Source organism: Schistocerca serialis, chromosome 2 (assembly GCF_023864345.2).
Source record: "Schistocerca serialis cubense isolate TAMUIC-IGC-003099 chromosome 2, iqSchSeri2.2, whole genome shotgun sequence".
Classification (NCBI taxonomy): Eukaryota; Metazoa; Arthropoda; class Insecta; order Orthoptera; family Acrididae; genus Schistocerca; species Schistocerca serialis.
This window is the reverse complement of record NC_064639.1, coordinates 90,416,033-90,443,988: the sequence shown is the minus strand read 5'-3', so window position 1 is coordinate 90,443,988 and position 27,956 is coordinate 90,416,033. Positions and strand designations below refer to the sequence as shown.

At 39.9% G+C, this 27,956-nt stretch overlaps 1 protein-coding gene across 3 annotated transcripts in view; it reads right to left on the bottom strand.

Moving 5' to 3' along the window:
• The window catches only part of LOC126456771 (general transcription factor IIF subunit 2), a 93,845-nt gene that overhangs the window by 9,464 nt on the left and 56,425 nt on the right, over nt 1-27,956 (bottom strand). For all 3 annotated transcript variants that reach the window (XM_050092539.1, XM_050092540.1, XM_050092538.1), the window contains 4 exons: nt 21,435-21,586; nt 3,923-4,009; nt 3,707-3,831; nt 17-160 (listed from right to left, as the gene is read on the bottom strand). In XM_050092539.1, coding sequence (XP_049948496.1) covers nt 17-160; nt 3,707-3,831; nt 3,923-4,009; nt 21,435-21,586 — 508 coding nt within the window. The remainder of the gene's footprint in view (nt 1-16; nt 161-3,706; nt 3,832-3,922; nt 4,010-21,434; nt 21,587-27,956) is intronic.

The following is a 27,956-nucleotide window of genomic DNA, read 5'->3' as shown; positions in this document are numbered from 1 at the left end:
TATAATTAATACTTACAATAGGCTGCCTCGTTATTTTCACTAGGTCCTTTATATTATAATACTGATGTTTTTCAAAAGCTGCAAAAAGCATTTCAAGAACTGCATCTTTATCATCCCGAGCCTTCTTCCCTTCAGATTTCTTCTTTTCTTCATATTCAATCTATAAAATGAACAAATAGCAAGAAAAATGATTAGAATACAAAAATGCATTGCTGAAATTTATCTACCACTGTGTGACAAAGTCAAGCAGAAAGTTCTTAATAAATTTACTTATATTCTTGCAGTAAAATGCAAGAAATTTGCTGTCCCACACACTAGCTATTATATAAATTAGTACAGCACATTTTTAAACCATACTGCTATAATAAGCTGCCTTTTTCTTGACTTCTTCCCAAGAGCATCAAATTAGAATTCTTCATATTCAATAAAATATCACAAATTAAGGTTTAATATACTCAAAAACACCAACAATCACACAATTTCTGGAACAGGTGATTTTTATGGTGCTACTTGCAAATCCTGGTCCACATGCATGAATTGAATGGTTTTTCCCATACAACAGTCCACAATTCGTCCTCAAGAGTCTGTGGGAAGCAGTGTACTCTGTACGTTAGGTCATAGGTGAAACTTTCAAAATATTATCTATGACAAGGTACGTCCTTATATCTTTCGTGAAAGGACAAAACATCTGTTCTAGCAGTTGACCGCATTACAGTATACCAAATTCCTGGAGGTTGTTTTACTATATATGACACACTAAATCTGAAATCCACTTGTCTTCAATACATAAATGTACGGTTTTTGTTTGTAATCCTGTAACTGAGGATGTGCTGATAGCCTTTCTTTCATTTCTTTTTCTGCTAACATGTTTCTTCATTTGCTTTTTTTTCTGAACTCTCTTCAGACCACTTGAATAACTATTTTTCCGTCAGTACCTACCCCTTCTGATACTCATTCATTCAAACACAGTATTTGTGGCAATGACTGCTTTACCTGGTTATTCTAAGCAGTGTTTTACACACACCTCTTAATTATTTCAGATCCCCCAGCTCCTAACCACCCACCACTTGTTCCTCATAGCCAAATGGCTTTTCCTGCTCCACCATGGGTCTATGGGACTGGTTGTCTGCTAGGTTTAACAGATAATTTTGGGACAGACACATCAGCAGCCTTGTGAATGATGGTAGTTACGAGTTCTACCAAGTATCTGATGCTGGACTGATGTTATACTACAACCATTTTGCTGGAAAAGATAACACAGTGGATCCTCTTCAAAAAAGAAGAATCAAAAACATTGTTTATTTGCAGTCAATGGACAAAATGCTGGATTTTGAAGCACCAGATCTCAGTCCACAGTCATTTGCACAGCATATCACAGACTGATACAAAATGGTAAACTAAGGTGACAAAACTAAAGATACAAACTTCAAATTATGTTTACTGAGCAATTCCCTCACCGCCATCACCAGCCAATAACAAAACCAATGAAATATAACAACTTTGTGCACTTTCTGCATAATAGCCTACTAATCTACCATCCATTTCACATAAATTTGCCTCATGAAGAGGAGGGCCAAAGCAGACGTGCAATACAACAGTGCCAGCAAGCAGAATTTGATGGAGAGCTGCCTACAGTTTATGAAACAAACTGAGATACACACTTTCATTAGAATGACTGATGCTTCAGGGATGTAAAGTTTTGTATGAGGGTTGGAACTTAAATAGTGGCAGCTATTTATTCGCAACCAATACAAAAGAGTTACATGTTTGCACCTGTTACTGTCCTTCAAAGTAGTCACCAGCATTGTGTAGAACCCATTGCCAGCGACATGGAAGCCATAGTATACCATTAGCAGAGCCTGTTCTGTTGATGATGCGAATGAAGCGGTCTAAAGTTATGATGATTCTTGTGTACAACTGTGATGGTGTTAGCCTAACGCATTATGTTCCTACATGGCAGAGCATCAATGCACAGTATTACTGTTCATTTTTGGAGCATCACCTGCGACCAGCTTTGCAAAAGAAGCGGTTACACTTTCTGCTCAACCCACCAATCATTTTGCACGACAATGAGTGGGCACATACAACGCAAGCTGTGGCTGCTGTGTTCGGTCGATGGGACTGAGAAGTACTGTACCATCCACCATACTCCCCGGATTTAACTCCTTGTGACTTTGATTTGATTCCATAGACGAAGGAATGAACCACTTCATGGCATTCGCTTCAGAACTGTTCCAGAGATTCAACGGACAGTAGACCGCTTCATTCGCAGCATCAACAGAACAGGCTTTGCTAACCGTATACTATGCCTTCCACATCACTGGCAACGGGTTCTACACAATGCTGGCGTCTACTTTGAAGGACAGTAACAGGTGCAAACATGTAACTCTTTTGTATTGGTTGTGAATAAATAATTGCCACTATTTAATTATTCTGTATAAGCCAATCATGATTTAGAAGACAAATGGCATAACTGCAACCTTTAACAGAGTATCTTAATGTGAACCAAGTAGTACATTATCAAAGAATTTCAGTCTACAGAATAAGTAACTGATTAGTGAGGTTAAAACGGATCGAACTGCGAGGTTAGTGGTCACTTCTTTAAATAATCAACATCTAAATGATTACATGAGTGGAGTAAAGGGTGGTCAACCCATCTGAACTTTTCCAGTTTCACGTGAGATGTAGACCCAGGCAAGAGAAAAAGTAAAGAAGCAAAGATATAACTATGAAAAAAGAAGTCATAAAATACATTCCAGTGGGGGAGGCTCACTGGGGCTAGTATTGCAGCTGGAGCTATCGTCTGCATCCAGGTCACTGTAGAAGAATGATAGAATTTTTGTCACAAAATGGTAAACAGAAGTGATAAAACCAAAGCAACAAACTTAAAATGAGGGTATATAATCATACTCTCAAATAAAACAAAAATAGATCTGCCACTAAACAGTGGTAGAAATTAGTCCTTATGTTTCAATGCACACCATGAGATCAGTAAGAAATATCTAAAAGAGAGATTAAACAGAATATTTAGTGCCTTCAATTAAAGTCCCAGAAGCCTCATAAATTAAAAGGATGAACTTTAATATTCAATCAGGAAAATGAAAAGGCAGATGAAATTTCAGCAGACTTGTGCATATGAGTACCTCATATGGAAATCACTGGGACATAACAGATTCATCTCGGTGGATACAAGCTAATGTCACATTACTGTAGAACCAATCAGGGAATAGGAGGAGTAACTTTATATGCAAAAAAACAGAGTTGATTAATCATCTCAGTTTTGTCACAGTCACACTCAAGTCCCACTTTAACATATATTCTGATTTCAGTACTGTTTGGTCTCTGTTTCTCTCTTTTACTTTTTTGCTTCACTTCTGATGTGATTTGCCCCTTTATTCACCTCCACTAAGCTATTTTAGGATTCTAAGGTTCTGAAATTTATCATCTTTAAACACAAATGAAATAATTATATGGAGATTGGTGTGGTGTACTTATGTCATGCTTCACTACGACACGGGTCTTCAACACGTTTCTCAATTTGCAATAATTCACAGTTACTTACTTATAGAGCACATCTCATAATACTACACTGCAGCTTAAACTTACATGTGAGATTGCATATCACTGTATTAGATCAATGATGTGAAAAATCAAAGCCAGAAAATAAATAAATAAATAAAGTAGTTAGTTGGCAAAGTTTACTAACATTGTGTTTATGATCTGACACTGGTTTGAAGTTATGAACAATTCTCTCCAACTGCTGTACTTGTCTTGTGGGAAGAGCCGCTTTACGTATTGATTCCAACTTCATTTTCATATAGCAATTGTCCGCTGAAAGAATAAAAGATATTCTTAGTCTCCTTTGATTATCATCCCACTAACAGTTTAGCACACTTTTGAAGGTTGTTAATAAAACTGTTACCATAGGGTCGGCATTCCAGTTTTTGAACTACACGGCCCTCTAAACTCAATTTTTCAGTCTCTGGGACTACAGAATCAGAATTTGATGCTGAAACACAAAAGAAAGAATGTATCAGTTACATTGAAAAGATATTCTTTCTTAAAAATAGCAATAGGAAAAGTAGTTATAAGAAATAAACAGTAAAATGAAAAAAATACATAGGAACTAAGGAAAGCAAATATGGTAAATTTGCTACTATATGAAAATGTTAGAATACACTGAGATTTTATAATACTGCCCCCACCCCCCTTCTTTGCTCAGTGATGGGCTAACAACCAAGGAAATGGCATGAGCATATCCCACACAAACACCACATGTAATAAGCATTTTTGGACATTCAGCTCTTCGTAACATTTAGGCCTGCGAAAAACCATCGGAAAAATTTTTGTCTTAAGTAAGAAACAAATCACTGGTTTTTCTTATAATGGTATGTATTTCACCATATTATGTGCTATCTTCAGCAAAGTTTTGGTGGCAGAACAATTGGAGGAGGATCCTACAAATACAACTTAAATCTACTTCTACATGAATAGAAGATATAATCTGACACTAACTCATGCTAGCATACACACACAGATAAAGACTGTGACAAACATTACATGGTTGACCAGTGAAATATATTGTATCTGTTATTAACGCTGCACCAAAAACTGAGTTTACAACTCTATGACAGGAATTCATATAGCTTTAATCACCACCTCACAAAAATAAAGTTATGTGATTATTTTTTGTTTAATAATATATAGTTGATATTCTTCAGACATATAGAGTCTCACCTTTATCTTCAATAATAATGTAGGTTGAAGCAAAGAATTAAAAACCTACAAATTTTAATTCACTGTTTGAGCCTACATTACTATTGTAGATAAACTCTTTGTCTGTTTGCAGTTACATGATGATGGATTTGGAGTGCCCAATAGCACAGTCATCAGCACACTTAGTGGATGTCAGCATGCAAATATTTTGGGAGGGACAATTTATGTCCCTGCAGGCTAAGTTTCCTGTAAAGCATTAAAATCCAACTATCAACTACAAAAACTAACTTTATGATACATTAAACAACGAGACTTAAAATCGATGAATAAAAATGGTAAACTGCCCAATCAAGCTATTCACTCGAGAGGCTGTTGACCTCCTCTCACCAAAATTTAAGAGATAGCACCTGACATTTCTCAAAATTTTGAAATGTGTTACACTGGTGTCAGCATTGGCAAGGATGGTGGACACAGCTGCAGCCAAAATGAGTGTTTCCCTTATGTCACATGTAAAACACATCTAGTTAAAATATACTGTACCAAAAATGGTACACTACAAACTTAGGGTAGTGGTAGACCTTCCCACTGGAGGGGGGAAACAGTGTGTTACCACGCATGAGAGGTCGATTTGACTGATCAAATTGTTGTTCAGCACTTTCAGCCATTTATTTTCATACTGATGCATGACTCTTCTGTCAATGAGATGATGACGTGCAGGATGGCACACCAAACTGGAACATCTTTGTCACTTTGTCAGATGTATCATTTCTTCGCATTCTTATGTATCCTGGTAAGCAGCAAAAGACCACCTCTTTGTCTCAGTTTTTGATCCACTGTAAGGCACTGTCGATGGTCTGAATCATTTCTGCTACTGGATATATTTGTTGTGCCAGTTGTAGGGCACTGAGTGAGTCATAGTAGATGAGAAACTTTTTGTTATCATGATTTCGTACCTGCTCCAGTGCCTGCATGACTCCATATACCTCTGCATCATTATTTGTTAATTGCTCTGGAAGGCATACCCCGAAAACCCTATCGTGAAAAACTGCCGAACAACCAAGTGCATTCCCCTGCTTAGATCCATCCATTTATATAAAACTATAAACCTTGGTGTGTTCTTAAAACTGAAGAAAACAAATTTTTAAAGCAGTAATCTGGAGTACATGATTTCTTGTGCTCTGTCAAGCTTAAAATCACTCTGAGCATCTGAAGACATGAAGGCAGCAGTTCGTTCCATCCCTGGCTGCTAATTCTCAGGTCTGACACATCCAGCTTACTGAGACAGTCTTAAGTGTGTATCCCAAATGCCTTGGTCACATATGGCCAAGTCCTGAAAATCTGCTGAAAGTTTAGCCGGTCCACCACACGAAATTACTGAGGTAATACTAACATTTTCAGGGCCCTTACAGCTAAAAGGAGGTGCTGCCATGTTCAGAGGTGGTCCACCAGCTTCTGCACACAGACTCTGAACTGGGCTGGTCCAACACCTCCTGCTGTGGTCTAATACCCTCATAGTAGACAGAGTCTAACATCTTGAGGTAGGACATATATTTAGAGCCATAAACCATGCCACCTAATTCAGTCACAAGAGAGGACTCACAGAATATTGTGAATATGTTTCCTGATCCTGCTTCTGTAATGAATAGAGACTTCACTTTGCTAGCTATAGCATGCGAGAGTCATGAGATAAAATCTGGGGCTACAGACAGGGATTTGCGTGATGTTATTCTGAATGTCTTGTCCAAAAATTACTTTGAGCAGATATTTGAAAAATTAACTTGCGAGAGTGATGTCTAAGACCTCCTAGCAACAAACAGATCTGAACTTCTCAAATAAAACAGGGAGGAGGGCAAAGGTGATCAAAAGGCTGTGATAGCATCAATGACTATCGATGCTGTAAGAAATCTTAAGGAAAGTAGGAAAATATTTTTACTGAGTTAGACTGACAGGACACAAATTGCAGAGTATCTGCGTAGTCAATATCAAATATTCAGTTCTGAGGATGAATTGATGAAATTCAAAAGTGTCATTCAATATGACATAGAGAAGTACATTCCCAGCTAGGTTTTGAGGGGTGGAAAAGACCCACTGTGGTTTAATAGCCATATTACAAAGTTGCTATGGAAGCAAAGAGAGATTCATCATGGATTTAAGGTGAGCTTCATCACAGATTTTACTCTTTGAAGGGTGGGCTTAACTGCAACCTACCACATACACACGGGGTACATTTTAATTGAAGACAGTGGAATATCTCAAAAATCACACACTGGATCAAAAAAGTTATAATTCCAATTTGTTTATGCCAGAGAGGGACATCCAAGGTGTAGGGTGGCGGTGACTTTGAAATCTTCAAATGAACCCGTTTTTTAATTGCAGATTATGACTGTATGGCACATTTACATACGTTTTCTATGCAGCATTTTCTTCATTTCACTGCACATGGCGCTGTAATTGGAGGAACAGAAATGGGTACACAGTCGTAATTTACCACATGATACGCAGGGGCCCTTGAATACCCAATGACACATGGGACCCCAACTCTATGTTACAAGGGTAGGACAGGCCAGAATTTCATAACTTCTTATTGGAAACACCATTCGCAACTTTGTATTCCTCCAACATATTGAACAGGGGACTACTTGATGGGCCACCATGGCTGTGCAGTGAACTATAACATATCATACTAGACAGTACACAGTGACCAGAGCTCACATATCGTGCAGACGTACAACAGATAGTGGTTCAAAACATTTACAATACTTGAGCAGTGTTTACTGCTTGCATTATTGCCTGCACATCTACATATCATTTGGAGAAAAGACATGCAAGTGGACAATCAATGCTGCAACTACAGAAGAAAAAATTTGAATGATCGTAATCCACAGAGAATATAGGAGAAATGTTGCGGCTGCTGTTGCCTTGTATGCAGAGCGTTTCCCAGAGAAAGCTCACTCTTGTTTGTCATTTTACAAGGTTGTGAACGCCTTTATGTTTGTTGGCAGCATACAGCCTGACGAAAGGAAACAAAGCAAACGTGTTACAGGAGATGTACTAGCAGCATACCACAACCACAGATAAGCACTCAGCAATTACATTGCGATTCCAGTATGCCTTTAGGTAGTATTGTCACAACACCGCATAATTATAAGTATCATCTATATCAAGTGTAACTGCATTAAGAACTTTGTGGTGCTGGTTTCCATAACTGGATAGTGTTTTGTGAATGGTCATGTCAACAAATGTAAACAACCCCCACATTCTTTGGCAACATATTATTTTCCAATGAGTCAAAATTCACAAACCATGGCAACATTAACCAGCAAAAGCATGCATTATTGGAGTGCAGACAATCCCTGCTAGTTATGGCAAGCTAACCATTAGTGTCCTTGGTTGGTTAATGTATGGTGTGGCATCATGGGGAACAAACTCATCGGTCCAGGTTTTATTTATCATTGAAAAGATGAACATTTTTGGAACAGGATCTACCGGTACTACTGCAGGATGTTGCCCTGGATGTTCAACAATGTACGTGGTTTCAGCATGACGGTTGCCCAATGCGTTTTGCAGTTGACGCATGGAAGATATTAGGCCATTTTTACACTGGTCAGTGGATTGGCAGAGATGGCCTTATTAATTGGCCCGTTTGGTCACCAGATTTCTTTCTGTGGGGATATTTAAAAGATAAGGAGTATCAGCAAGTGCCAACAAGCAATAAAGATGTTGTCAATCACATCAGAAATGCCTTTGCTCACATTCCTGCAGATATTCTTCTGTCCTGTGTATGGTCATTTGAAAAGCGGATCACTAATGTATTAAAGTTGGCGGCGCTACGTTTGAACACTTACTCTAATAGGAAAAGAGAGTAGCATCCACCTCGAGCCATAACCACAGTGTTTGTCAAGTAGTCCCACGATTGATATGTAAGAGGAATACAATGTTGCAAATGGGGTTTCCAGTTAGAAGTTATGAAATATTGACCCGTCCTACCCTCTCAGCGTGAAGGTGGGGCCCCACATGCCATTGCATATTCAACAGCCATTGAGTAGCACATTGTAAATTATGAATGTTTAGCCATTTCTATTCCTCTGATTACAGCACCATCTGCGGCAAATTAAAGAAAATGCTACAGACAAAACATTTGTAGATTTTGCCATAGAATTTTAATCTGCAATAAAAAATGGGGGTTACCATTGAAGATTTCAAAGTTGCCACCCCTCCTAATGTCACCCAAGCATGGGGTGGAGTGGGGGATTGAGTGAGGTATCACTAGATATCCCCCCTGAGACAAACAAATTGGAATTATAACTTTTTTTGATCTGATGTGCAGTTTTTGATTTATTTCAATGTCTTCAGTTGAAACAAGCAGGCTATATTAACACTTTGAAAGGGGAGTGGTGGCTGTGGCTAACCACATATTTTTCTCAGCTAACAATCTAATTGCTGATTTAAGTTCCATTAGACAGGAGAAGAATCACATTTCAGTATTTTTACTGCATATTTATGACACAAACTGATATTTCATACATTGTTGATGTTGTTCATGGAAATGTCGTGCATTTCTCTCTGTAGCTCTTCTTTATACAGCTATCTCCGGTACATAATTGTTTATATTTATGTGCTGACCTTCCACAAATCTACAAGTAATAGTACTTTTTAAATGAATAGACTTTTCTACATTTCACAATGGATGTCTGTGTGATTAGTGGCACTAACCACCGCCCTTCTTCTCCATCCAGTATATTTTCTTCTCCATCCAGTATGTCTCACCAGAAATGAACAACAGAGGAAGAATGTTACCAAATATTATTTGATGAAATTCCTTCTAGTGACAACAATGTTGACAGTGATTTAAGTAATGTTAATAATCTGGCATTCACTACAGATAGTGCAACTTCTAGTCTTGTTTACAGTTGTATGTTGAACAGTATGATTCTAAGGATAAAATGATGAGACAAATGGAAATGACATGGTACCTCTCCCTGTTTCATCAACAGTCAAGATAAACTGGATTCAAGAAACAAGTGTCAACCACGTGCCATTATTTACTGGACAAGGTGGTGCAGTTGCAGAAATAAAGAACAAACCAAACCTAAAGCCAGATGACTAATTTTGCAAGTTTTTCAATGAAATGCTTATAAACCATATAGTGTTTCAAACCAATTTTTATGCAACACAGACATTCAAATGTTTTGTCGCCACCAACGAACACAAAATAAAAAAATTTATAGGAATAAATCTATCTACAGAGATTACTGGAGCACTGATCCAGATCTTGACGAAAGTTATACATCAAAGCTAAAGCCAATAAAACGATTTAGTTGGTTACTGACAAGGGAACACCCCCCCCCCCCCCCCCTCAGATTTATTGGTAAGATGGCCCAGTGGATAGCTCGTCAAAAACTGAACACAGATCAAGCATGAAAACAGGAAGAAAGTGTACTGAACTGTGAAACAAAAAGAAAGAAAGAAAGAAACAAAGAAAAACCAGTAAAATAGAAACAGTAAGTGGTCTAAGCTAAGAACTGCAATAAGTGATGGCAAGCAGCCCCAACGTCATGGTGGTCACGGTGTTGGATTGTCAACTGGGCGAGCCGGGTTCAAAACTCCCTCATGCCATTTATTTTTATTTTCTTTTTTTCAGAACATTGTGAACTGTCTATCTGGTCAGTGAAATGTTTCTTCTCTTTCTGTAGTCTTGGCAGTTGTCATACTATACACTGGTCTTATAATTTGAGTCATGTTGTAAGAATACGTTACCATCGCAAGCAAACGTAATGAATAGTGAGAGCAGGCAAGATACCACATACATGTCTCACAAAAATGAAAGCAACAAATAAACAGGTGTGAACTATGTTACAACAAAGGAACTATGTTACAACAAAGAAACTTCCAAAATGGAATGCAACTTTAAAAAAGTTAAGTACATAAGGTTTGGCAGAGCACAGAAAAACTCTGTGACTTTGAAACTATTGCATTCATTTGTTACAGCTTATGTATTATGTTTTCGTCATTTCCTTGGGACCAATCACATTCACATTCATTCAAACACCTAAATCGGGCAAGGAGGCATATCTAACTCACTCACCAGGCATACAAATTAGGTGCATCAGTAAGAAATTCCTATCACATGACACACATACTGTCATTAATGCAGTGTATGACACACCAGATGTGTTTTCCAGAAGAGGATTCAAATGACTTGTCGCCTTGTCATCAAACATTTGCAGTTCGTATATGAAATCCAATCTCTTCTGGCTGCTAATAGAGTATTATAGGTGCCCTTCCTTACACACCGCTGTTGTAAGTGGATGTTACACTACAACACAGACACAAATCTGAATATAGTGAGGAAAAAAATGAGCACAAATAAGAGTTGAACACGGCTTGCCTGTGTGGCAGTCCAACACCATGACCACTTAACCATTAAGACGCTGCTATTTCGAGCTGTGCTATACTGCACTTCTTGTCCTTGGACCATTGACTGTTTCTAGTTTGCTCTTCTTTTTTCCGTAGTACAATACACCTCCTCCTTCCTGTTTTCAAGCTTGATCTGTGTTCAATTTTTCATGGGCTGTCCACTGGGCCCTCTTACCACTAAATCTGAGGGGATGGTGCAAAGTTTCCCTTGTGAGTACCTTGCACCTCAATGATAATTCTGTGGCTCCTGACAGAAACTTTTTTTTTTTGTCCATCCTCATGATAGGTGGTCTGGGGGACTTTGGGCGTTCACTTATGTAAGAAAATGAAACACCTACAGCGATCCCTACGATGCCATTTATTGTATGGTTACCAGTTTTGGTGCTTCCGTGCACCATCTTCAGGCATTGGCTGTTGCTGAGGAGGTTAACACCATGTTATCTCTCCAACCATTAACATCCTGTTGATGGTCGGAGAGACAGCATTGCAGTTTCAGGTAGTCTGCAAAACCAGTTATAGATGTTGGCCACTGATTCAACATGTATACGGATTCTGTTAACACCCTCAGCATCAGCTAAGGCCTGAATATGACAAGCAACATGCTGCCAACGCTCTCTTGAAAGCATGTATTTATGCAACCGCCACTGACCAGTGGGCCTCACAAACTCGACTCAGTACTCCAGGTTGGTGTCTGTCATTCATTTGCGGAGCGGCATATTTCAGCACAGGCTACACCAGTACATAGCGTCCAGATTGTGACTATAGCAAGACTACTGATAATGTCTGCAAGAGGACTATTACTGATGAGGCTATACCACGAACACAGACTCTATTTAAGTTAAATAGCAGCTTCATGTAAATAAAGAATCGTATTTATCCATGTATGCAATTACCAACCACCCATAACAACATCCTATCCCTTGCTTCCTATGATACAAGACTCTACAGTAGCGACGAGGATAATTCAGTGGTGGTTGAAGATAATCAACTTGGCCGAAGATTTTGCTTGTTTCTCTCGTGTTTTAGCTTGCAGGGATGATCATGTGCAAGTGTTTGTAACTGATAATTTGTTGTTGTGTTCTTGTATGTATTCCAGGAAAGGAGCTGCAGAACTAATAAAATTTCTATTTTCAGAGCCTTTGCTTGCTTTTTGTTATAACGTATTTGTGTAAACCATGAATTCTCCGCTCTCTCCACCTCCCGTCCCCATACTGACGACAGCACAACAACTACTGGCTGCACAACCTATGTCGGGTGCACAACCAACCAACCAACCAACCAAGCCAACAACTGCCACTGACCAGCATACCTATGTCCCGGCAATTTAATGACACAGAAGAGGAATGGCTCGAACACCTGACTCTGTTCCTAGCACATTGTCAAGTTCATCATGTTCAAGGTACTGTAAACTTACAATACTTCCTTTCTATTGTGGAGTCCCCAGTGTTCAGGTTAATACAGAAACTATTCCCAATCGCGTCTCCTGACAAACTCTGTTTTGACCAGGTAATCGATGCATTACCTAAACACTATGACCAGCAAGTCCAAGTAACTGGAGGTAGGTATGAGTTCTTTCATTTGCAGAAGGAGCTGGAACGGACATCCTATCTGTGGTACATAGAATTAACGGGTGTGATCAAGAAGTGTAAATTTAAGTGTAGTTGTGGCAACTTTTACATTGATTTAACAAATCACAATGCAATAACATTCAATGTCCCATACAGTAGAATACAGGAACAGATCTTAAAGTTCTCTGATCCATCACTTCCCCAAGTATTGCAAATCTCAGAGCAATATGATTCGGGTGTAACTGTGGCCAATAAGTTTGACCACGCCCTGATTTGTCAGGTCAAGTCGCCACTTGCTCACAACCGCCCCAAGCAGCTACAACAACAAGCACATATACAGCCGCATGGAAGGGCAAGTAGACAGGTAAACAGACCTGTGAATTTTGTGAAGTCTTGCTCTAGATGTTTTTCTCACCTTAACAGACAGGATTGTCCACCATGTAACACAACAGGTTACACGTGTGGAAAAAAGGCCATGTCCAAGCAGTTTGTTTGCAATGGCACAAAACTGCCAATTTTGCCAGCAACAGAAAAAACTGGCTCATGCACATGCAGTGAATGCTGTGTTTTCAAAACCTACAACAGGTTCTGACAAAAGTAAGAGTAAGGCTGTACCTCCTTCATGTCCTAGTGCTGTGCAACAACATTCTAACGAACTGTTTGTCTCATCATGAACTTCTGGCCATCATGTGGACTTTCAGTTAGACACAGGTGCCTTAGTATCTTTGCTTAATCGTGCCACATACAAACAGTTAGGCTCACCATGCCTTTCTAAATCTAGCAAGCACCTCACTGCTTACAACGGACATGAAATTCCAGTGCTTGGACAATGTAGTTTGCCTGCTATTTAGAAATCTCACACCAGGACAGTGAATTTTACTGTGTTGAAATCAAGAGACAATAAGAACACATTCAGCTTAGATGCCTTTGATTTGTTTGGACTTAGCATTGTAGCTAGCTTGCTTAAAGAATTTCCTGGACTATTTTCAGAAGAAATGGGAAAAACTTATAACTTTGTAGTGCATGTTACATCGAAAGACAATACACAGCCTAAGTTTTTCCAGGCCCACCCCATTCCAATTGCTTTAAGAGACAAAGTAGACAGTGAATTTCAAGAATTGCAAGATGATGGTGTAATTGCTCCCACTCAAGCTAGTCAATGGGCAAGTCCTCTCATTTTGTTGCCTAAGCCTTCTGGTCGCATTCGCATTTGTGTTAACTTCAAGCTACAGTCAACCCACAGACACTGGTTGACACTTACCCGTTACCTCGCCCTGAGGAACTCATAGACAGGCTTGGTGCAGGACTTTCTAAGACAGATTTGTATGATGCCTACCTGCAAATTCCATTGGATGAAGAATCACAGAAAATGTTTGTTGTAAATACACACTTAGGACTGTTCAAGTATTTGCATTTGACTTTCGGCAGTGCTTCCCCACCCACTATTTTTCAATGTCACTCGGAACAGCTGGCTACAAAAGAGCCATTTTGTTCAAACTACCTTGATGATATTGTTGTATCGTGTCATACAGCAGAGAAACACACTGCCAATTTGCATACTCTTTTTCGAGTGTTGTCAGAAACAGGATTCAAGTGTTGTCTCAGAAAGTGTGACTTTTCACACTGAACTACAGTACTTAGGTCATGTGATAAACAGTCATTAGGGCATGTGATAAACAGTTAGGGTGTGCACCCCCTCTAATCTCATTTGGTTACAATCTGTGACCTGCTTGTTACTTGCAATGTGTCTGAACCGCAGTCAGTACTAGGAGAGATGACATACTCCATTGGCTTTGTACTGAATGCTGCTCAGATCGCGGATCCATTGCATCACTTGCATCGAAAAATGTGCCTTTTGTGTGGAGTAAAGAGAGTCATGACACATTTCAGAAACTCAAAAATGCTTTGCTTAGTGACAGATGTTTAGAGCATTTTGACCCTGCCAAGCCGGTAGTTTTGCAAGTCAACGCTTCTTTGCTTTTGCCTCAAAGTTGTTAACTTAAACTCAGAGCAATTATTCACAAATTGAAAAAGAAGCTCTCACTACTGTATATGGTGTGACCAAATTTCATCACTATTTGTATGGTCATAAGTTCTTTTTAGTGACAGATCACAAGCCTTAGCAGTCCTTGTTTCATTTGTCGAAGCCTATTCCTACACGCACTGCTCAAAAATTGCAATGTTGGGTTTTGCTGCTTTCGCAGTATCAGTATGAAATTGTGTACAGACCTATAGCAAAGCATGGCAGTGCAGATGCCCCATCTCGCCTTCTGATTAGCCCAGACTCTGAGTTTGGTGCATCTGCCGCATCTGTTCCCAAATTGATGCGCAGAACTCCGAGTTGCTGGAATCTTTTCTCTTGCATTACGGAAAAATTGCACAAGCCATGGAAGCAGACCCAGATCTCAAGTTTTTGTTGCATTAAATTCGCACTTCTTGGCCGCATTCATATCCAGAACTCAGTTGTATGCTGATATTTTGTATGTTGGCATAACCTTCCAGTTCAACAGGGTGAGATTCTAGTTCAAAATAACAGTGGACAACCACATTTGTTTATTCTCAAAGTGTTGCCAAAGGATGTGTTGTTATTGCTCCACCAAGGACAACACTGGGGAAAGGGAATTGTCCGCACTAAACAGTTAGTGCAACGGCACTGTATTTGGCAGGGCTTGGATGCTCATATTAAATGGATGACATCACAGTGTTGCACATGTGCAGAAAACCAATCAGCTCTACCACAGACAGCAGCTTGGCCTAAGGCTCAATCACCATGGCAACAAGTGCACACTGACTTTGCAGCCCATTCTGGAACACTCGTTGGCTCACAGTGGTAGACTCTTTTAGCAAGATCCCATTTGCGGTGCCTATGGCTTCTACCACATCATGTAGCACCTTCAAGCATTGTCCTCCATATTTTGCATCAAAAGGTTGCCAAAAGTACTTGTGTCGGACAAAAGATCACAGTTCACTTCACGTGATCTTTAACAGTTTTGTGAACAAAATGGCATTCATTGTCTAACAAGTGCTTCATTTCACCCCCAGTCCAACAGAGAAGCAGAACGCTTTGTATGCACTTTTAAGCAACAGATGGTCAAGCTTCACACCCCCCACACACAGGAAAAGCCACAGCAATTCATTCTCACCTCCTATCTCTTCCAACCATGAGACGGATCATCACTGGCGGAACTTCTGCATGGCCACCACCGTCGGATGCTGGTCCACTTGCTACACCCACCGGCACCATCAATGGTCTGCACGTAACGCTTTGCACTGTGCGATCTATTTCTTTTCAGAGTTTATGGCAACCATGGGCATTGGGAAAGAGGCATGATCCAGGAATGCATTGGGTCTTTTATGTACTTGATTAGAGGTCCCGATGGTTTGCAGTGCTGCCACCAGTACCAAATTCATGCGTGTTATTTGCCCCGTGGTTCTGTTGCTTTTCTTCTTCCAGATTCACAGGCTCACAGGACTGCGCAGCCTTCTCAGCCACCCACTGGTACCATTAGGGCACCCCAGTAGAAGCCCTGCCATCCCTGCTCGCCAACCTGATGGACGTGGACCCGTTGTGGTCGTCATTGTCATCGCTGCCATCATCACCCCAGAACATGCCCTCAGGACTGGACGTGTGCCCTAGCAACAGTTTTCCGGAGGATGTTTCTGTTGTCTCACAAGCCAGATGGTGGGGTACTGTCGGGAGTATGCCATCCTCCACAGTCACAGCTCCTGCCTCATCTGTACATGCAGCATCCTGCCTCCCACCCCGAAGTCGTTCGCTTCCTCCCTACACGACAATCGACAATGGTTCTACAGTTAACCAGTGAAAGAAACATATTATTTTTAAGGGCATTTATTTAACCTTATGTGATTTGTTCAAGAACCTTAAGTCCAGTGGTCTGTATGCTTGCAGAACAATATATCCCAGAAGGAAAAACATGCCAAAACTCATGGAGGAGAAAGGGAAATTGGATTACAGAACAAGTACTGATGGAGTAATTAACTACAAATGGAAGAATAACAGGGCAGTCAAAGCGATTTCTACATGTCATGCACCATCAGATGCATCCACAGTAAGTCACAGACTGAAAGACGGAACAACAACAACCAATATCACTTGCCCTCTTCTGCTGAAAAATTTCAGTTCCAGTACAAACTACACGAACAATTTTGATTGACTGAAGTCGGACAACGCTATAGACAGAAAAAGGAAGAAATGGTGAATGAGACTGTTCTTTCACATTGTAAACCACTGTGTAACAAGTGCATTCATTATGCACTAGGAGACTGAAATGGAGCAATTCTTCGATAAAGACTTCCGTCAAGATGTGCACAAAATGTTACTTTAAATCCGTCTTGATTGCAAATTTTTTTTTTTTTATTATTCATATGACCGGTTTCGGTTCATTCAGAACCATCTTCAGATCTGATATTTAAGTTACAGGAGTAACCCGTCCAATTCAGCAACTTTCACATGCTGCGTCACAGACCATGTGACGTAGCATGTGAAAGTTACTGAATTGGACGGGTTACTCCTGTAACTTAAATATCAGATCTGAAGATGGTTCTGAATGAACCGAAACCGGTCATATGAATAATAAAAAAAAAAAAAAAATTGCAATCAAGACGGATTTAAAGTAACATTATAAAATCACTGATTGCTGTTATCCCATAAGACATTATGTCTGTTTTTGCAAAAAATGTGCACAAAAGTTTGTTGGTTCCAAAAATAATTTCAGTGGATACTGCTTCATGCTGTATACATAAAAATATTTTATATCATCTCAGATCAAAGAACACAAGCACATGCAGATGAAAGTATTCACCACATAAGCAGTCAACATCACTCATCTTTCACTCATCATCTAAATGTACAGTTTGCAATTCAAGAAAAACACTCGTCTGAATTGTGTGGTTGTATTTAGTATGCAAAGTACAAGGGCAGAAAATAGAGTTTTATTTTTTATTTAAATTCATTTACTGAAAAACTCAAGGCAATTATAACTTATTTTTCCACATAGTTTCCTGCTTTGGAAATGCATTTGTCCCAGCTTATGGGCAGCTTTTTGATGCCCTCATCATAAAAAGAACTGGGTCATGTCACCAGCCAGTTGTGCATGAAATTTTCCACACTATTATCATCTTCAAATAGTCACCCTCCTAGAGCTACTTTAAGCAGTCCAAATAAATGGAAAATGCAGGGTGATAAGTCCGGGCTGTAAGGAGGATGATCAACTGTAGTCCAGTGCATTTCCTGTAGGTTGGAGACAGATAAAGCTGCAGTATGGGGTTGCGCATTGTCGTGGAGGAGGATGATCTGTTAAATCGATTGGTCTCATCTTTTGCGGCAATACGCAACTCTCGTCTTGTTCAACAGTTCGCAGTAGTACGCAGAACTGATTGTGCTTCACTCATGCAAAAAATCAATCGGCAAAATGCCTCGCTGACAAAAAAAAAAAAAGAGGTTGAAAGAACCTTGCCAGCTGACATTCGAGTCTCGGCTTTCACTGGTGCTGCCTCCCCTTTCCTCCGCTATTCCTTACTGCCTTGTTTGGATTCTGAAGTGTGGTGGTGAACCTGTTTTGTCACAGGTGACAATCCAACTCAAAAATACATCACCTTCTTCTGCAACCCTTACTGTAAGCCTCTGACAGACCTCCAAATGTCATAACTTCAGATTCTCGGTCAAAAGTTTAGGGATCAATCTGGAACACACTTTAGAGGACTGTAGGTCGTTTGTGATGATTGCTTGACAGCTCCCATAACTGATTCCAACTTTCTGTGCAATTTCTGAAACTCTCACCCGTCGATCGTCGTCAATAATGTCTTTAACCGCGCAAATGGTTTTTGTCTGTAATGCTGGTCCGAGGACAGCGATTGTGTAGCTGATTTTCCACACGTCCTTGTCCCTCCTCGGTCTTTTTATGTCAGGCAAACACATGCGTCCTTGATAATGTTTTATCACCGAACTGTGCAGTCAATCTCTGGCAAACTTCCACTGCTGTAACTCCTTTATGAGCAAGAAATTTGATAATGGAGAGGTGCACCTGCTGCTCAGACATCATGAGCATTACTGACAAAATGGTAGGAAATATCCAACAGCACATTCTCCTCACTTCCAAAGGTCCCGCCTAAGCATAGCAGAAGTGTGGGGCCAGTACTACCAATAAAAATCCCGTTTATACAGGATGTTACAAAAAGGTACGGCCAAACTTTCAGGAAACGTTCCTCCCACACAAATAAAGAAAAGATGTTATGTGGACATGTGTCCAGAAACGCTTAATTTCCATGTTAGAGCTCATTTTAGTTTCGTCCACCTACGCTCAATGGAGCATGTTATCATGATTTCATACGGGATACTCTACCTGTGCTGCTAAGAACATGTGCCTTTACAAGTACGACACAACATGTGGTTCATGAACGATGGAGCTCCTGCACATTTCAGTCGAAGTGTTCGTATGCTTCTCAACAACAGATTCGATGACCGATGGATTAGTAGAGGCGGACCAATTCCATGGCCTCCACACTCTCCTGACCTCAACCCTCATGACTTTCATTTATGAGGGCATTTGAAAGCTCTTGTCTACGCAACCCTGGTAACAAATGTAGAGACTCTTCGTGCTCATATTGTGGATGGCTGTGATACAATACGCCATTCTCCAGGGCTGCATCAGCGCATCAGGGATTCCATGCGACGGAGGGTGGATGCATGTATCCTCGCTAACGGAGGACATTTTGAACATTTCCTGTAACAAAGTGTTTGAAGTCACGCTGGTACGTTCTGTTGCTGTGTGTTTCCATTCCATGATTAATGTGACTTGAAGAGAAGAAATAAAATGAGCTCTAACATGGAAAGTAAGCGTTTCCGGACACATGTCCACAAAACATATTTTCTTTCTTTGTGTGTCGAATGTTTCCTGAAAGTTTGGCCGTACCTTTTTGTAACACCCTGTATTTGACCCCCTCATACCTTTGTGTCTGAGAGATGGCAAAAAACTGTTTCAAGATATACCACGAAAATTAAGAAAGTTATGCCAAAGTTGAACCACCAACTATTGAGCTTGTATACCGTAATGGCATGATGGTTAGCAGCGATGACCACAATTAGCTAATATTTTGTTGGTAACATGAATTTTTACAAATCTACCACAGAAAGCATAACACAGTAATACAACTAAAGTGTTATAAGTGTATGAGATTTCAAAGATGTAAATTATTGCTCATACCCATATAGGGCAAATTTTTATGTTGTTTACCTGCCCCTCGAAGAGTTAAGCCAAACAAAATTTGAACAAAGCAAAAATGGAGGGTAAGGAAAGTAACAAGATAAACATTCAATGAATTGGAAGTACCATTCTGCCATCTGATCTTTCTAATAACTCTGAGAAGTTTTGAGTTTTGGTCATATATAATATGAGGAAGCTGGTCATTAATCTATTCGCTCACTAAGTGACTATACTGACACCGAATTTGGTCTTCTGAAGCTGTTTCACTGAGGAAGACCATAATATGATCCCTCCTTCCAATCATCATACAAATAACAAAGTAGCGTATACTGAGAGAAATGATTGCAGAATAGAAAAGCAACTACAATTGCTTAGTAGTGGGAACACTTCTGGGCCAGACGAGACACCTATAAGATTCTACAGAGATTTTACAAAAAACAGCCAACCAACTTGTTCCCCTTCTAGCAACAGTTTAGAAAGAAGTACAGTCATTCCCATTTTCAAGAAGGGTTGTAGGACAGACGCATAGGCGTACTTTGTAGATATGAATCTGTTGTAAAATTATGGGACATGGTTTATGTTCATGAATTATGACATTTTTGGAGGGTGAAGATCTCCTCCATGCAAATCAACATCGGTTCCACAAACGGAGATATTGCGAAACTCAGCTCACTTCATCATAGTGCCGTAGACCTCTGCACTCAGGTTGAAGCTGTGTCCCTCAAATTCACAAAGGCATGTGATACAGTTGCACATTGTCATTCATTGAGCAAAATACAAGTTTAATGAGCTTTGGACCAGATTTGTGACTGGATTTGAGACTTACTTGTAGACAGAAATTCACACATAACTCTTAACGGAACAAAACTGACAGATGTAAAGGTAATTTCCAGAGTACCCGAAAGAAAGACTTCTTAATTTTCTATCTTTCTATAATTTCTTCAGCACTAGTCTGAATTTCATAACCAATAAATGTGTGGTCAGAGTGGAAATGCTTTGCAGTTTAAACTCCTGTATGAAAATTTGTCTTTCCATATTATCTGCATGAAACCTTCCAGGGTTTGTATATAACTTCTTTCATGATTCTTAAACCAATGAAGAAACTGCAAAATTCTACTAGGCATCTTTCTCTTTTATTCCTTTTCCCCAGTTCATGTTCTCTTATTAGTTTCCTTTCTCATTCTTTTCCTATTATAAAATTCCATTAACCAACCACAATCAAAATTTTTGTCTCCCTTAATAAATAAATTCTTTTATCTCATCATACATTTTTTCAATCTCTTCATCATCCGTGGATCCATTGGTCATACATCCTTGTACAACTATGGCTGACTGCAACTTTATGTCTACCTCAGTTCAAGCACAGTTCATGCACACTTGTATTCTATTTATGGTAATTCTGGTATTTCTTATACTACTTCTGCAGCTACATGAAGCACCTACACACCAATTATGCAATTCAACAGTAGCACATTGAAAAATTTGCTTTATAATTAAATAATAACCTTACGTGTTACATGTGAGAAGACACCTAAAGTCTGTCTTGTTACGGTTGAAACATCAAGCCGATGCTCTCGTGGAATATTCTCTTCTCCAGGTTGCTTCAAACACAGGACAGACTCTGAGAGTGTGAGAGAAACATGTGTCTTTTGCCCCAATGCTCTAGGAGAGACAAAAAGAATTGCCATTACAAACACTAAAAATATTTTACATAAGGCTACTCATCATTATGTGTATCTATACTAAACAAAATTGTGAGTTACTAACATAATAAATTGACATTTCTCACTTTAGTAAAATTCTGAAAATTCAGGTATGTCTCCAAAGCCAACTGATTACACAAAGATAGCAGAGATGCTGAGTCGCACATTGGCACAACGAAAAGACCATCACAATTAAAGCTTTCAGACACACACACACACACACACACACACACACACACACACACACACATTGCACACACAACTGGAGTTTCAGGCAACTGAAACCACACTGTTACATTCTATCCTAGATTTTCCACTGTTTGATTACACAATGAGGTATAGCCAGAAAAACAGTTGAACAGAATAATACAACAAATCTTCAATGAGTTTTACAGAGGAGCCCAAGTGTCTCAAAGTGTCGAACATCCTTATAACTGCCCAAATATGACTGGATGAACCTTGAGGAACTTTTGTTTTCAAGGCCAACCAACAAGTTTAGCAATAATAGTGTTATTTATGACACACAATATTAGAAGGGTTAGCATAATGAAAAACAGGTGAAACTTGTGCACATCTTAATGGTGCAGCACTTGGCATTTCAAGAAGTCAATATAGGGCAACAACCTGTTGGAACTACATTCCTGTATAGTACACAAATAAAACAGCATACTTTGTGATAAGTTTGGAAAGATGAACACAAGTCACTCACTGGACTTGCATACATCTGCACCAGCTTACAGTATTAGTTTCAGTGGTGATCAGTGAACAAGTATAGATACTGAATGTGAATAAACATGTCAGAACAAGAAATTGAATCATATCATTTTACATCTGGACATGAGTATTAACGACTATAACTTATCTTGAGAAGAGCTTCCTCCAAATAATGTAGAAAATATCTTTGAAAAGAGGTTAGTGTTACTACCTGTTAGTGACAATATGATAATGCAGAGCCTTTGTTTTTCTGGTTACGATGCAAAGTTCTGTCCTTTGGACATGCTTGCATGTCCAAAGGAACTCTGCACCATAATCAGAGCAGCACAGGCACTGCAATATCGTATTTCTCTGCCAATACCAGGCAAGCGGCTTTCAAGTACAATGTCTGACCTATAATGGATGCATGAGTACAGGTCATAGACAAATGGTTGGCGACAAATGGAGATTTAGGTCTGGCCATGAGTCATACACAGATAGCTAAACGGTATGGCGACTGCCCACCCATGATAAGCAGGAAATCTGGGTTTGAGTCATGGTCCAGCATAAATTCTCATTATTGTCATTCCATTCTACAGCTGATGGTTGTCCTTATTCACAATGCCAGATACATTCAATGCCAGATACATTCAATGCCAGAGACAAGGTCATAAGAGATTGAGCATAAGCTTAGATTGGACAATAACGGTGAATAAAATCAGCAGAGTCAATTTCAAAGGACCCATCTGGGTATCACCTTAAATAATTCAGAGAAACCACAGAAAACCTACAAGACATTATTCAATCCTATTTCTCTCAAATTAAAACCACTAGAGCCTTCAACACAGCACTGAGTCACTTGGATTGGCGAGAGTGGCGATACAAAACTTTGAGTGCTCACTACTCTCACGTTACTTCCATGACTGTCAAACTGAGGACAATTTGACTGCTAATTTCAATACAAATAAACTGTCTAAGGCCGTACTTAACAACACTTTTTTATTTTGTTGGTGTTGCCGTCTTCAAACTGAAGAGTGATTTGATACAGCTTTCTACGCTGACCTATCCTGTGCAAGGCTCTTCATCTCTGCATGATTACTGCGACATACATTAGTCAGTTTGCCATAAAGTTCTTTTCTTCCAATTCAGTCAGTTACCCAACCTGCTCATCCTAACCTTTATCAGTATTCTATAGCACCTACATATAGCTCCTACACATATTTTGTCTGTACTGTTATCATTCATAGCTCTCTTACATTAGAGCCTACAGTAAAGACAAATATCTTCAGAAAAGAGTCTGTTATGCAAATTTATGCTCAATGTTAACACATTTCTATTTTACAGAAATTCTTTTCTTGCTGACCGCAACACAACAAATCCTCTACTTTTAGTGTTTCATGTATTAATCTAATTCCTCAGTGATGACTGATTTAATTTAACTACAATGGAGTGCTGAAAAGTAACATCTCCGAATTTTTTATTCTCTTCTCAATATTGGTTAAGGTATGTCATGCAAATTACTTAGTCAATTTTCCCATTTCGTTGACGCAAGTTGCAACCCTCTGCTGCTAGTGGGCTCCAAATTTGTGGAGTGTAATATAGAGCAGTCTGTAAAAGTAACAATTTCAATGCATGAGAAAGAGTCAAAGAGTTTGTCCACACATGGAGCACCCTCTCCTGCAGCATGACAATGCCAGACCATACACGAGCACTGCGACGCCTGCGGGAACCCAACACCTGGCGCGCTCTGTCATCAATAAACCTCCATACAGTCCCAACTTGACTTCATCCGATATTCAACTGTTTCCAGAACTTAAAGAATATCTCTGAGGACTTCTCTTAGATAGCTAAGAAGCAGTTCAAGCAGAGATGAGATTGCGGTTCCATCAATGAAGTCAACCATCTATAATGACAGTATCAACAAACTGTTCTCTGTTTGGGAGAAAAGTGTTTATTACTATGTTGAGAAATAAATATGTAGACACAAAGAAAAAAGATGTAGAATGTTAATAAAGTTTGTTTTATTTATTAAAAAAATAAAAAATAAAAAAAAAACACCTTAAATGTTTTCACATAAAAAATTCAGAGGCACTGATCTTCAACATGTCATTGTGTATTTAATCACCTCCCCCCTCTTTTTTTGCCGTTAGAAGCTCTCTTCATGATACTGCCTATTCTATTCAACTGCTCTTCCAATTTCTTCATTATCTCTGTGGTTTGCCGATGAGACTGTAATTCCGTCAAAGCTTTTATTTCTTCTTCCTGAACTTTAATTCTATGAATTAATTTTCTCTTTGGATTCCTTCACCGTTTGCTCAATGTATAGATCGAATAAAATCAGGGGCAGGCTACAAATTCACACCACTTTTTTCTAAACTACTGCTTCTCATTCATGCCCATCTCTTATAAATGTAATCTGATCTTTAACCAGTTACATTCAGAATTTCAAAGTGTGTATTCCTGTCAACTTTGTCAAAAGGGTTCTCTAAATTTACAAATGCTATAAACATAGATTTGCCTTTCCTTAACTTATCTCCTACTATAAGTCCTAGGGTGTGTTCTTACATTTCTTTGGAATCCAAACTGGTTGGTGTCTATAATTTTTTTCTGTTCTTCTGTGAACAGTATGTGCCAGTATTATGCAGTCAGTATGACAGAGAGTTCTATAATATCCAAACCTGTCACCTATCTTCTTGGTAATTAGGATTACTACATTCTTGTTTAGGTCTACCGACTGAGCTACCCAAGCACGACTCACGCCCCGTCCTCACAGCTTTACTTCTGCCAGTACCTCGTCTCCTACCTTCCAAACTTTACAGAAGCTCTCCTGCGAACGTTGCAGAACTAGCACTCCTGAAAGAAAGTGAAAATTTCATTCTGGAAACATCCCCCAGGCTGTGGCTTAGCCATGTCTCCACAATATCCTTTCTTTCAGGAGTGCTAGTTCTGCAAGGTTCGCAGGAGAGCTTCTGTAAAGTTTGGAAGGTAGGAGACGAGGTACTGGCGGAAGTAAAGCTGTGAGGACGGGGTGCGAGTCATGCCTGGGTAGCTCAGTCGGTAGAGCACTTGCCCGCGAAAGGCAAAGTTCCCGAGTTTGAGTCTCGGTCGGGCACACAGTTTTAATCTGCCAGGAAGTTTCATATCAGCGCACACTCCGCTGCAGAGTGAAAATCTCATTCTGGAAACATCCCCCAGGCTGTGGCTAAGCCATGTCTCCGCAATATCCTTTCTTTCAGGAGTGCTAGTTCTGCAAGGTTCGCAGGAGAGCTTCTGTAAAGTTTGGAAGGTAGGAGACGAGGTACTGGCAGAAGTAAAGCTGTGAGGACGGAGCGTGAGTCGTGCTTGGGTAGCTCAGTTGGTAGAGCACTTGCCCGCAAAAGGCAAAGTTCCCGAGTTTGAGTCTCGGTCCGGCACACAGTTTTAATCTGCCAGGAAGTTTCATATCAGCGCACACTCTGCTGTAGAGTGAAAATCTCATTCTAGAAACATCCCCCAGGCTGTGGCTAAGCCATTTCTCCGCAATATCCTTTCTTTCAGGAATGCTAGTACTGCAAGGTTCGCAGGAGAGCTTCTGTAAAGTTTGGAAGGTAGGAGACGAGGTACTGGCAGAAGTAAAGCTGTGAGGACGGAGCGTGAGTCGTGCTTGGGTAGCTCAGTTGGTAGAGCACTTGCCCGCAAAAGGCAAAGTTCCCGAGTTTGAGTCTCGGTCCGGCACACAGTTTTAATCTGCCAGGAAGTTTCATATCAGCGCACACTCTGCTGTAGAGTGAAAATCTCATTCTAGAAACATCCCCCAGGCTGTGGCTAAGCCATTTCTCCGCAATATCCTTTCTTTCAGGAATGCTAGTACTGCAAGGTTCGCAGGAGAGCTTCTGTAAAGTTTGGAAGGTAGGAGACGAGGTACTGGCAGAAGTAAAGCTGTGAGGACGGGGTGTGAGTCGTGCCTGGGTAGCTCAGTCGGTAGAGCACTTGCCCGCGAAAGGCAAAGTTCCCGAGTTTGAGTCTCGGTCCGGCACACAGTTTTAATCTGCCAGGAAGTTTCAAGTATTAATCTGTTGAGGAAGATGTAACAATTTTTTTATTATAAATGACAAGAAAAGAAATACAGCAGAGTCCCACTAAAAAGAACCCTGGTAATCCAAACGTTCCGTTAATCCGAACATGAAAAATGTTAGTCTAAGTATGGAAAACTGTGCGGTAAACTGCTGTACACACACACTATTTTAATCTAGACAGTACAGTAAACATGTATTAGAAAAATTGGCAAGAAAACATTAGGTTTAAACAATGCATAACAATGAAAGAAAAGTTGTCAACCTTACTAAAATACAGCGGACATTTTATCCCTACTGTTTAGATGACAAAAACTCAGTCATTGTTTTCGGGTGTAATGAAGACAGTCTGTTATATGACACATAACTGTGCCATCATCTTATAAACATCAAATCAGCAGGTGTCGTAGTGGGCTGTTGCTCCAAATAATGTAGCGCAACGTCAAGAGCTTCTGCTGCGTCACTGTGTGGCACCAGCTCTCCTTTGTCGTTTTCAGGCTCATTGTCACTTCTGCCACAGCAGTCCTCTTCTTCCTGGTCTTGAGTCAGAGCAGCAACTAAATCAGTGTCAGTAAGGTTCTCCACACATGCCCCATCTGATGCAATTCACTCATTTACGTCTCCTTCATTATCTTCTTCACATCCAGGGATTGCTGTATCATTTGTAGTAGATTTTCTTCTTCATTTTCAACTATGTTGTCCTGAAATTCAAGAGATGTCCACAGTTTTCTCCACAATTTTCTCAGAGTATTTTCTGGAATATTCTGCCATGCCTCAGTGGCCCGATAAACAACATCCCTCAGATTGGTCTTTTTATTTTGTCCACTAAAGGAATGCTATCATATTGGATCAGCATTCTTAAAAACCGTTTTCTGTACATCAGTTTTAATGTTTGCAGTACACCATGGTCCACTGGCTGTAGAAGTGGTGTAACATTCGGCGGCAAAAACTTCGCCACAATTTCTCCATTACATAATTCCTCAGTGTTGGGATAAGATGGTGCATTATCAATCAATAGGTTTGCATGAGGAGACAAATGATTTTCCTTAGAAAACCGTCGAACAGAGGGAACAAACTGGCTGTGAAACCATTCTTTGAACAGCTTCCCATCCATCAATGCTTTTTTCTGGTTGCGATAATATACAGGCAAGGACTTCATGTTGCAGTTTTTAAAAGCTCTGGGCCTAGCAGATTTGCCAATCAGCATTAAAGGCAGCTTGTGATTACCAGCAACGTTGCTGCATGCTAATAAAGGCACACGATCTCTGCACGTTTTAAAACCAGGAGCATGGCCTTCTGCTTTTGATGCCAGTCTTTTTGTTGGTAATGCCCTAAAATTAAGGCTAGTCTTGTCAGTGTCATAAATTTGTTGGGGAGAATGCTTTCCCTCTCTTATCATTTTTTCAAACTAGCCCAAATATTCCTTCGCTACATCACGCTCAGAAGAAAGCTTCTCTCCAGTGATTGTTAGCTGAAGGATTGCATGACGTTTCTTGAATCTGTCCAGCAACTCGTACTCGCACTAAAAGACTCATCACCATTCATTAACTTGTTCAGGTAAACAGCCTTCTCCTGAACCAGTGC